At 44.5% G+C, this 12,096-nt stretch overlaps 1 protein-coding gene across 1 annotated transcript; it reads left to right on the top strand.

Moving 5' to 3' along the window:
- Positions 1-1,246: 1,246 nt before the first annotated feature.
- TRAFD1 (TRAF-type zinc finger domain containing 1) lies at positions 1,247-9,031 on the top strand (the record flags this gene model as incomplete). The annotated part of the gene is made up of 9 exons (XM_010079950.1): positions 1,247-1,382; positions 1,455-1,508; positions 2,476-2,884; positions 4,204-4,473; positions 5,601-5,671; positions 7,265-7,391; positions 7,693-7,999; positions 8,562-8,634; positions 8,987-9,031. Coding segments are annotated over 9 exons (1,492 nt in total), but the record flags the coding sequence as incomplete, so codon positions are not given.
- Between the last annotated feature and the right edge of the window lie 3,065 nt (positions 9,032-12,096).

A 12,096-nucleotide genomic window follows, 5' to 3' on the forward strand; every position in this document is an offset into this window, starting at 1 on the left:
ACGAATATACCGGGGGTTTTAGAAATGTTGGGGGTTTGTTTGTGCCTTGTCAAGTATCAGTGTCTTATAAAGCGGTTTTCCCAAGGGTTACACAAGTTTCTGACTTAGCAGGCAGCTAGACAGGAATCGGTGTTCAAATAGAAACGCAAACGTGATTTTCTGTGGGGTGAAGTACGTGATTCCAGGATTTTCTGTCGCAGCTGTGGCTCAGAAACAGAGCTGTAAAACCAGAAAGAAGAGGCAGGGACTGTTGTGGCAAAAAAAAATCAGTTATTTTTCTTTAGAAGCTCCAGTGTTGGTAGTACATTCACTGATAATGATGCTGTCTCAGAAGTTGCATCCTAAATACAAGCAACTATAGAAATTAACTTTTTTCTTTCTTTCTCAAAGAGCATTGGGATCCAAGCAGTTTCTTGCACCATCAGCCTAGTTTGCCAGCAGCGAGGGTGGGCAGGTCAGACCCTGCTGTTGGACGGGGTGCTTGGCCAGGCTGGTGGCTGCTTGGGATCTGGCAAGGGAGAAACCTGAACCTGTGGAGTTTTTCCTTTGTGACAGGAAAGGCACTAAGCGCTAGGTTCTAAAGTTAATTTGGGTGTTTTGAAGGCTAATTTCTTGTGTGCAAGGGGGAATGATACATCCAGCTAGAAATGATGCTGTCTGCTTGAGGCGGGAATAAGGGCTAAGCTCCTAGTGCCTCGGTTCTTTTTGCACCTTTTGTGTTTGTCAGCCTTGCGTCCTCCTCAAGATAGGAAAATGAGTATCTTAGAAAGGAGGTGAGTTGGGGAATTGTGGCTACAGAGTAACAAGGTTCCTGCTATCATCCCCTGAACAGATCTGGCCTAACAGGATCTGCTATTTATTTTTGCCAAGCAGAGCATAGTTTGATCTCTCATAGCCAAGTTATTTTTGGGGAAAAAACTTTTATCTTCTCAGATTAGTTTATTAACTTGAACCTGGTGATAACTTGTTTATGCTGCAAAATTTGTCTTTCACCTGAGGAAATCAATCCACCTTGACTTTATCCTAATGCAGTGTGAAAACTTTGGCCTTTGCATGCTATGTACATTGATATCCCAACTATAAAGGAACATTGAGGCCTGGTTGGGTTGCCTTTCTCTTTAGTTACTCTGTTCTCTAAACCAAGAATTCCTAGAATGCTTTCTTAGGATTTTTTATTTTATGAAAAACTGCTTGAACTTGTTGTCAGTGTATTTTCTGCAAAGTAACCTCTGTGACTTTCTCACAGCAAAAAGGATATTCCTCTTGCCAATTTCATTGTGCATGAAATCCACTGTAGCAGAAATATTGAAGTATGTCGCTACTGCAGTGAATCAATCCCAAAGTCTGAAATAAAGAACCATATGGAAACTGAACATGCGCAGGTGAGGAACAAATTCCTCCTCTAAAATTGCTGACTCTGTGGCAATTAATCTAATGAGGTCTGTTTATTGTAGGTTACCTGCAAGTGTCAGATGAAGATAGAAAAACGTCTCTTGGATGATCATGAGGTTGGTGGACTTTATATTATTAGACACTTGGAAGATACTCTACGGTATTTCCAAGCGCTGATTCTAGAGCCTTTTCAAAAGTACAGAATATGATTAACTGGACTTTTTTGATTCCTTTACCATTAAGCATTTAGACTGCTACAGTCGTTATGTGAGTTTTAATAACTCATTGTGTCCAAACAGACTTGTAAAATAAACTAAAATAGGACAGTGGGGTTTTCTGAGTTTGTGAATCCAGTTGGCGGCTGTCACAGGCAATCTTGTTATACATGTCAGTACCTTCCCTTCCAATGGGCTCATTTAAAGACAGCTCTGAAAGTGCCACACAGATCTGCTTATCAGTAAGGAAAAAAGGATTTTCTTTGAAGATGTGTCCAGTTCAAAATCCTGGAAGGATTATCCTGCATGTTTGTATGTAGTGCTTTCAGTTTTGTTTATAAAGCAAGTGATGATCTATTATTGCAGCATCTGCAGTTAGAACATGTATTTAATCCATATTTTAACCCCTTCTGAAGGGCAACATACCTGTCACTCAGTGTAGTGTTAAGAACGTATGCAAGCAATTCTTGTTGAGTAGTAAATGTGCTGTAAATCTGTTCCTTAATATAACACACACCAGTAGGGTTTTTAGCAGTACTCAATGAAATGTGATTAATACTGCATTTCAAGCTAAAAGCTAACTTCAAAAAAGCACTACATTAATCTGCTGTCCAGGCGTTAGAGATTTCAAATAAATCTTCTGACTGTTCATAGTCCTTCAGCTGGCATGTTTGTGACTACACAGCTTATACAATACGTTGTTCTTATATTTCTCGCCTAGTATCTTATTTCAGGCTGTTCTTTAGTGTAGCTTTGGATCTGGCTAAAGAAACAATAGACTGCTCAACTCTTAAGCAAACTGAGAACCTCTCTCCGCCTTCACCTCAGTCTTCCATCTGTGAAGTATAATCCCTCTTTCTCTTTTCAGGCGTCAGGGTGCCTTTTGCGTCCTGCTGTCTGCCAGTACTGTGACATACAGCTCACCTTCAACAAGCTCCAGGACCATGAAATTTACTGTGGAGCTAGAACTGAGACCTGTGGTGGGTGCGGTCGTAACATCATGGTGAAAGATCTAAAAGAACATCCTCAAATCTGTGGGCAAGAGGCGAAACAAGTAAGAGAAAGCAGAAGAGTGCCTCGCTTTGAGGATGAGGATGCAGATTTGCACACCCTTCGAGACATTAGAAACCGACTGAGATCAGGTAACTCTGCTGGGCTCCTGGGGAGAATGCCCACGGTGCTAGAAAAGCAGATTTACAGCAGGCGTGTAGAAGACAAAACACTTAAGGACATTAGCAGAAGAAATGTTTCAGCAGCACAAAGAACTCAAAGGCGAGGTAAGATGGAGAGAACAGTAATAACTGGCTTCTAATTTGACATTTGGCAGCTGGTCCAAGTACAAGATGTTGTAATTGCTTTATGTGAAAATACTGAATAATGAAAGTTCCAGGGGCACCATGGAATAGAACTGCAAGGGTATAAGCCAGCTAAAGAGAGGGCTGCTGAGGTTCCTGCGGGGAAAGCCCAGTCCACTGCCTGTTCCTTTGTCTCAATGTATTTAACTTAAAAATGAAATTGGAGTTGTTTGCTCACTGCAAATTCTGTCTGTTTTTGTTCAGCAGCTGCACTCCTCTTTACTTCAGTTAAGTAGAAGGGTAGGTAAGATCTGGGTGTGGGTTCACATGCGTAGTGCTGTGCGTTCCTGCAGTAACATCCTGTTTGGATGTAGCTGAGACGGTTATCCATGCCTCTGCTCTTTCCTGACCTTCTAATCTCTTACCTCCACGTGCAGAGGGTCCTCTGGGTTCACTGCTGAATCTGTTCTTTATGCTGTGGGCCACTCAGGGGATTTAACACTGCAGAATACTAAACAAAATCTTTGCTGTAGAAGATTTCCTGCCTTGTAGAGAAATAACTTCTATGCTTAGTTAATAAAACTCAATAATCTGGAGAGCTGTAACTTGTAGGCCACTTATACTAAGTTCCAAAGAGTGTTTGCAAGTAGTATTTTTATACACATGTAAGCTTTGTTTAAAATTCTCATGTAATCGGTGCAAATGAAATACCAGAGAGATTTGAAATAGGCCAGCACGGGGGAGGAGGACTTTGCCTGTCTTTAGGCATCGTCAGTTGAGTCTTAGTCCCTGTCCTGGAACCCTGGTTGTCTTTTCAGTGTAGCTTTCCTACCAGAAAACATTTCATGGTTTTCTTCTGTACACATACAATTCCCACTGTTGTCAAATGTAATGTCATTAAAAGGAATTTATTTTCCCATCAGTATACTGAAGAAACAAAGCTGAAGTGTTTCAGCCTTGTAAAAGGGGCGAGACTACAGAATATCAGTGGTACCTCGTTCATAGTGTAGGTCACAGAAGGTTCCTCGGGGACTTTGTAAAGCTCCCAAGAAGCTTAAGTTCAAGCTTTTGGAGTAAGAGGAATGACTTTCTCCTTTTTCACCTTTTTTGCTTGTTACAAACAAAAATAGGATGACTGTTTTCCTCTCCGCCTGAATTTGATACAGGTGTCCTTCTAGGCTTTGAAACGCTGACATGTGCACGAGTGAAACCCTCGTGGTTGAGCTAGTCTGATGTCCAGAAGGGAACTCCTTGCTGCAGATTTAATGTTCTCTCAAATGTATGATATTTATCTTTTGAAGAGGCTGAACTGGAGCAGTTGGAGAGGAATGAAGACACTCATTCTTCACTTGATGAGGAGTGGAACGCCGATTTAGACTATGCGTTGGCTCTTAGCCTACAAAATGAGAATGATCCTCACAATAATGCTGCAGCTGCAATTCCCAGTGACTTCTGGGAAAACTACTACACCAAAGGAACTGTGCCATCCGGCTGTCTTAGTGAAACAGACAAGTCAAGTATCTTCTCCTGTGACTCTTCAGTGCCTTTTAGCACATCAAACCATGCAAAAAGTAAGTATAAACGCTGTTGTGGTGGGTGTTTTTTTCCTTAAATTTTGAGGGAAGGGAGAAGGAAAGAGAGGATTCTTGGATTGGGAATTTCAAAGGTTATAGTCTCTTTGAGACTCCCTCTAAATCATTTTTAGGTCATTAATAAGCAGCAGATTAGACTCTCCATCAGTACCATTCTTCCTTTCTTAAATTTTATCTTCTGCTCCCTCAAAACTTAGCAATATTTGTGTTTAATGTAGTCTCTTTCAAAGAGGTATTACTAAAGCAAGACAGCAAGGGAAGAAGAAATAAAAGCTATAGTGAACCTCTGGCCTTGATATGTGGTAAGAGATCTGAAACAACTGAGAAGATGAGAACTTTCTTGTTGAAGTAAATGTGATAGGAAGGGAGGATCTGGGGGAGGCCTGAAGCACCAGCTTATTTCCAAAGGAGAAATGGTACTAAAGGGTTTATTGAAGACAGTAATAGGTGTTTTTATCAGATTATTCGACAGATCTTTGACCCCAAAACACTGTTCTCACGCAGGCTGATGTGAATTTGCTTATGTGCAATTCAGCAAGTGGGACTAGAGTAACTGTTTCTGTAGCATTTGCTCTGATTGCAGTCCTGTGGCGCAGAGCAGAGGTCTGTTGCTTAGGAATTTTGAAGAGAAGTCAATCCAACTGCATGGGACTTCTCTACAGCAGAGGATATAACCATTGCTTACTTTGCAGACGATGAGATGATCATGTTGCCGTGTGAATTTTGTGAGGACCTCTACCCTGCCGAGGATCTGATTCTCCACCAGGTGTAGTACTTTCTCATATCATGTCTAGGGGTTTGCAGTAAAGACTTTTTTCCGCTCCTGCGACTGAACAAGGGTGCAGCCTACACTCAGGGATACTGTGGGAGCTCTAGCAATTTTGTCTTTGCAAAGCATGGTTTTTAAAGTCCATCTGTGCTCAGCAGGAGAGCTAATTTTTCCATGTTATTTGCATAACAGACAGGTTGTAACCCAGCAAGTGCCTTTGCCTCATTCAGTAAAAGAAGTTCTTCTCCAAATCCACGAAAATACAATGGTCTGCGTGCTGTTGGATCCAGAAGCTGTCGGTTTCTCTTCTCGTCCCTGCCCCGAGCTGTCCAGGCAGAAGGAGAGATTATGATCCCATGTGAATTTTGTGGCATCCAGCTAGAAGAGGAGACAGTCTTTCATCATCAGGTACCAAACAGAACTTGCTCTGCTGTATCACATCCAGTTGGTCAAGATGTGTGCCAAGTCCTGTGGCCTCTTGTTGTGGCACGTTTCAGGAATTCAGGTGATTGTCCCCTGTGACAGATCTTCCTAAACAAAACCTCTTGGGTCCCATCTGAAATGTTGTGGTCTACTGAGCCTTTTGCTGAAAAGGAAGAATTATTTTGAAAGCTCGTGTAATGAAAACTGAACAAAAGGCCCTGAAATTGCACAATAAAAATGTTTGAGTTCTATATAAGTTATGTTGAAAGCAGGATGTATGAATCACAGCTGAGGTGGGAGAGGAGCACAGGCGTATGACCTGTAAGAGGAAGTAGGCAGCACAGATTGCAAATCTGGGAGCTGGAGAAATGCCTCGGGGGGTAGATACAAAGAGAGAGAGAAGGGGTAAGAGCGTGAATAAATCAGAAGCATGGCGTAAGAGAGAAGCAGTGGGTTTATGGAGTGATGGGTGCAGCAGAGTGCTTGCTAGGGTGTTCCCATTCTGCTGTACATCGCTGCCTGATACTTCGGATATGGACAGGACACCAGGTCTTTACTGCTGGAGCTGTTTCTGCTTTTCAGGAATGCTGGACAGATTCCATCTCTGTGCTTTAATGCTTCTGTACACCTGCAGAGCAGCTTTGGGGAGTGGTGACACCTATTACAGGCACATTATGAAAGGGCAGAGCGTGCTCATTTTCTGTGTCGCAGCTGCTGAAGGAATGGAGAAGTTAACAGTTCTTACAGCCCTAACTAACAACCTCGGGAAGCTGTGTTTTGTTGGTTTGTTTTTCTGGGCCTTTCCTCTCCTTGCTGACAGTAAATTCAGTATTATTAGAAATGAGATCTGATAAAATTTCATAGCTTATCCTTTGCTAAGTAGTCCTGCTTGACGCTAAGAAGTCCCATCCACGTCCTATTACAGTTGGCTATAGGAAGATGGCTCTTTTTTTTCTCTCAGAAAATGCAGAATGCAAAGACTGCTTTATCTACCAGCTTCTAATATTTCTGGTGACATTTGTGTATGGTAGTCAGGTCTTGTTAAGAATTAAGTGACAGGACATGAGTTACCACTATAGTTTTTTGTTTGCAAGCCACTAGAAGTACACCTTGTATTTAAAGTTTTGTGTTCCAGGTGGCATTCCCGCTATCTCACAAGGGTAACAAATGTTTTATTTTCTAGTCCTTATTTTTGTGTCCTGTGGGTTTCTGTCTTTGCGTTTTAGTGTTCTTGATGTACTTAACCTGCAGAAAAACAGGACTTCATAGCAAGGATAGCCAACAGGGGCACTGCTGTGGGCAGCATGACTTGGAAATCACTTTTAACTTGATTTTTGTCCTTGAATTTGTTTTTTATCACGGCATCGATACCAGGTTGATATCAGGAACTTGGTCAGAATTATTCCTAAGCTCTGTGAAAGAGAAAATGAGGGTGTCGACAAGCCAGTATCTGCCTCTTCCTGAACACACTTCCCCGCTAACCTGGATCTTTCTGAGGGGTGTTGCTCTGCAGTGTTTTTACAGGAATGAGTCTGAACAAGCTGTCCTTTAACCACTCCAATGTATGTTTGGCTTTAGCACCACTGTGATCTGCGCCCAGCCAGCCCCGCAGCCAGCTCCCCACCTCGGCAGCTGCTGTCTCCTCAAGCCAACAGAGAGAGAAGAGAAGCACCAGAGCTGGCTCTCAGACGGATCAGGCATCAAGGTGTGGGCAAAACACAGACTTACGCAAACTCCTTTCCTTTACATTTGTAAAGTGCATATTCCACGCAGAACAGATGTCGTTACCCTGTTCCGTCTCTAAAATTTAAAAAATCTTTGATCCCCTACCATTGGTCTAGTTTTACACGAGAAAGATTAAATCACTGCAACATGTTCTCCTCAGAGATCTTGGTTTATGAAGCCCTGTGCTGCTGGAGTGGAAATCAGGTCTAGTTTTATTGTCATCTGAACGGTCTCATGCTGCATTACTGTTCCAATTAAGCGCTGTATTCCTGTTCTCTCAGGAGATGTTTCTCCTCGGCGCATAGAAGGCTTTGGGCAGCAGAGGCTCAGCAATGCTGCACGAGGGACCAAGTCACTGAATAATGTGGCAAACGCCAGGAACACACCCTTGTCCTCTTCAATGAGAGCCAACAATGCTCCTGACGCGAGAGGGAAGCCCAGGAAGGTGGCTGGCAACGAGGGAAGGCCAAAGAACAGAGGTGGGAGCGAAACTGCAGATGGGACAACGCCACGTGCAAGACCTACTCAGAACCTTCATTCAGAAGCCTTCACCTCCAGCTTCTCCAGAACCTCTGCAACCCAGCTGAGGTAACGCCTCCCCCTTCCGTTTCAAGCAGCCGCGTGGGGCCTGCCCTGAAGGGCGAGGGATCTCTGGCACTGTAGGAGCAAGTTTTGCTCTGCTGAAAGCCGGGGTGCAGCCTTAGGCCTGGCACATTCTGATCTTCAGCTGGCAGCAACCCCACCGCAGCAGTAGGGACAGATCCCTTCCTTACGGTGCCAGCCTGGATTCCCTCATATTTGCCTGTGGCTGAAAGGGTTTCACTCAGTGTAATTGGGCTGGTGCTTATCTGCGTTTCAAACAGCAAATTGACTTTTATATCAAAATTGAACGGATGAAACCCTCACGGGGAGAAAATGTAGAATAACGCCTTGTTCTCTGTCCAGTGCAGCGCTCTCAGCTGAGCTGTTCTCTTTGCTGTTGGAATAGGGTCTAGTTCTTCGGCTACAAAAATAACTGGGTCGGGGTTCAGGAGAAGCAGGAAGGGCCCAGCAATGGGTCCCTGGTGTGAAGGACCTGTGTTTATTCAGCCATAAGAGCACCAAAAGGGGTAGGCTTGCTTCCTCTGAGTGTCCCCGTTCTTTTCCACAGCACCAGCAATGCCGGAGGAAGGAGCCTGGGGCTGTCGCACACTCCTGTCAGCTTCAGGCGCAGGAACACAAAGGTAAGACCGCTGAGGCAGAGCAGGATCGCGGTGCTTCGCTCTGTGCTCAGGTGAGGACTAGAGGCCTCTGTCTCCGAACAGTTCAACCAGCAGCGCTCCAGCCTCTTGCTGTAGGATGTTTTAAAGTGCCAGGGGCAAGTGCTGCTGGCTTGCTGCATGCTTGGCTCGTCCTGCAAGTGAGACGGGTTGGGAAGAGAGGGCAGTGCCTGGCTGTCACCTCCCCATGGTGGCTTCACCAGGACGAGGAGCTTGTTTTACAGTCCTTCCAGCTTCAGTGAGGTTCTTATCACTTGCTTTTTATCAAGTACTCTTTGAAAGCAGCATTTGTACTTTCTTCTTCCCTCCCCTTTAGGCAAAAGCCCAGAGCCCAGCATCTGATTATCCAGAGCAGAAGTGATCCACCGCTGAGAAAAAAAATGTTTAGCACTCTACACACTCTTACTATGCACTATAACAGTTATCTGAGCGCAAGTAAATTCCTATATCGCTATGTTATTGAAAACTTTCTTTGAATTTAAATTTTAAAGGCAGTGATTGTTTTATATATATATATATATGTATTTTTAATTTGAGAGACTACAGGTTTTTCCTTCTGTGATCTATGCTAGCACCCTCCCATGACAGCACCCACCCTTCTGTCTTGGGAACCCCCCGGGTTATGTTCTGTACTGGCTCTTTGTGACACCCAGCGGAAGAGAATTTTTGACATACTGATCTTCACACATGTCCTGCTGCGCTGGGGCCAGTTTCTTGTTCTCAAGACAGCACCGACAGGTGAAAATCAAAAGCTGTTGGCCAGGAGGCTGCTGGGGAGGAGGGGGGGAGCACCCTGTGCTGCCCAGGCCCTTCGGACACAGAGAGGGATGACGAGGGGCAGGGGATAAGCTCTAAGCCCAGGGCATAAACTCTAAGCCCAGGGCTATGTCATAAAATGCTTTTTAATGCTGTCTTAGTCCATGCTTTTTAAATTCCTTGTAATAAAATTTATCTAATGATGTCCCAAAACTATTGTGCGGTAAGAATCTATTCCATGAAGTGATGTGGGATCACAAACACCCTTTGAGGGCAGGAGTTTGTCACCCCACACCTCGCGTGGCCCCTGGGCAAAGGGGTGGCTCTGGGACTCTGCATTCCCCTGTTACTACCTGCAGTAGTGGGTCTGTGAATTCACACCCCTCGTGCTCTGGCCCAGCCTTAGGACCTGGTACTGCAGAAGCTGGAGCAGGCAGGTCTCAGCAGCCTCGTTAACGGGGTGCAGGGTAATTAGCCACTCACCCTGCGAGGGCAAGGCTGGTACGGTGACCTCGTCTCTGCTGCCAGCGCTGTCCCCCAGGCTGCTAATGATCACTGAAGGGATCTTGGTTCTAAAAATAAAGACATTTTACGGACGCTTCCACCAAATGTAAGCGTTTATTTATACAAGAAAAGCAGAATAATGGTATTTAAAAACAGGTGGCAACCAACCTTGCGATGGCGTTTCTGGGGAAAGCTGCTCTGGCAAGGTGAGGGAAGCTAAGCTGGCTCCTGGGGTTTATGCAGGGTAACAGGGCGCCTTGTTCAGAAATCATGAGTATGAAAAATAACTAACTACCAAGCTGACAACGTGGCTGAGGTTGCATTATTCCTCAGGCGTGAGAAATACTGCGCTTTCTCCGTTGAGAGAAATATTAGCATTGTGCTTGCTTTCCCTTTCATACAAAATATTTACATTTCTGTTCCGAGTAAATAGAAATTACAGTGTACTAACCCATAGAAGTGGGACTTAAAAGCAGAGAACCTGCAACTTCATTTCTAGCAGTTCTAATCCTCCGCGTCAATGAAGCTTCAGCAGTGGAGGAATTTAATTCTTTCCAGCCCCAAATAAGGACACGATACATCTCAAGGGATGGTAAGAATCTCCTTTATGCAAGTGTACACGGTATGGCCAAGAGCACTTACAGGTTAATGCTGTGTACGGCACCGAGATGGACACACACCAAGCTAGAACTAATACCCAGCTCCAGAGTTTTTCCATTGTTTAGTATAATTTACATTCTGAATGAGTATATATTAAAAAAAAAAATCACAAACCCATCTTTCCTTTGACAAACAAGCCTGTTACAGACAATGTCAAGTTCATTTAAAGCACGAGGAAGTAATGATGATTAGAAAAGGTTTAATTAAAAGGCCATGTGAGCTACAGTTGAACAACTGCAGCACTTCCTTCTTTGTAATGTAAAAAAAAAAAAAAAAAAAAGCCCCCAAACCCCACCACGACTCTCTCTTGCAGGGCTCAGACCATTCTTCAGAAAAAAACCCGAAGTCAGTGAAGGTTATTTATTGGTGTGACATGTTTCCTGTATAAGAAGCTTCATTTACACAGCAAGGTGTAAACAGCATTGACTAAAAGTTTGTTATTTGTAATCATAAATAATTAATTGTAATAAATACGTATCAAGTAACTTTACAGCACACTTTTCCGGGCCAAGATGCAGATATGTTCCACGCAAATGTGCTCTCTGGAAGGAGAAGAAAGACATTAGCAGCAGTTTCTTACTCACAGCTGTGATCAGAGCCTTGGGAACCGCTGGCACTCCGAGCGCTCCAGCCCCGCGAGCGAGGTACGTGACTGTGCTGCGAGTCCGCCCCGAGCACCGCGGGCTTGAAATGGGGATTTAAACCCAACAGGAACCCACTGTCCAGTGCCAGAAACCCCAACTGTGGCATTGGCAGCAGCGGCAGTTCTGCCGTGAAATTCAATGGACATTCCTCACGTTTCCTGCAGCACCTGGTTGGGAACACGTGTCCCAGGTGGGACTGAACCGGCTCCGAGCCGCTCCTCCTGCTTAGTTTCCCTTGGTCTTTGTAAACTCCACATGTTTGCGCTTACTCCCAGTGATTTCTCAGCTACATATATGCTTCTACCAGGAAATGGACAAGATTTCAAGAGTAAATATTCTTCCTATGTGTGTCTGTTCCCTTGAGAGGGCAACGGGAGGGGAACAGCTTTCCGAACCACAGGGCTGGAGACTCTGAATGCCAACAACTATCTCTACAAGTGGTGCACACACGGTTTCCATTCGCTCACAGAAGAACAAGAATATACACACGTGTTCAGGCTTTTCTCTCTTACTCACATCTTCCAAGTACCACACACTCGTATTCTCAGTCCCAATATTCACAATAATATACAATAAATACAGATTTTTCAATTCCCATTACCACTGACAAGCCCGATTAGTGTACGCCGTCTTCTCAAGAGACATAAAATACCAACCTGAAAGTACAAGGACACACACCCCATCGCAGACCTGTCGCGTGGCTGACGTGCGCTCAGCACAGCGGAAGGAAAACAACGTGTAGCTCAGTACTGGCACTTGAGTTACAGATAGTACGGAGCCCAATCGCTTAGCAGTGCCGTCAGCAGGTTCTCTCGGTTCTCCAGCACGCAGGGAGCTCTCGTTTGTGTCGGTTCAAGGATGA

Source organism: Pterocles gutturalis, unplaced genomic scaffold (assembly GCF_000699245.1).
Source record: "Pterocles gutturalis isolate BGI_N339 unplaced genomic scaffold, ASM69924v1 scaffold37339, whole genome shotgun sequence".
Taxonomy (NCBI): Eukaryota; Metazoa; Chordata; class Aves; order Pterocliformes; family Pteroclidae; genus Pterocles; species Pterocles gutturalis.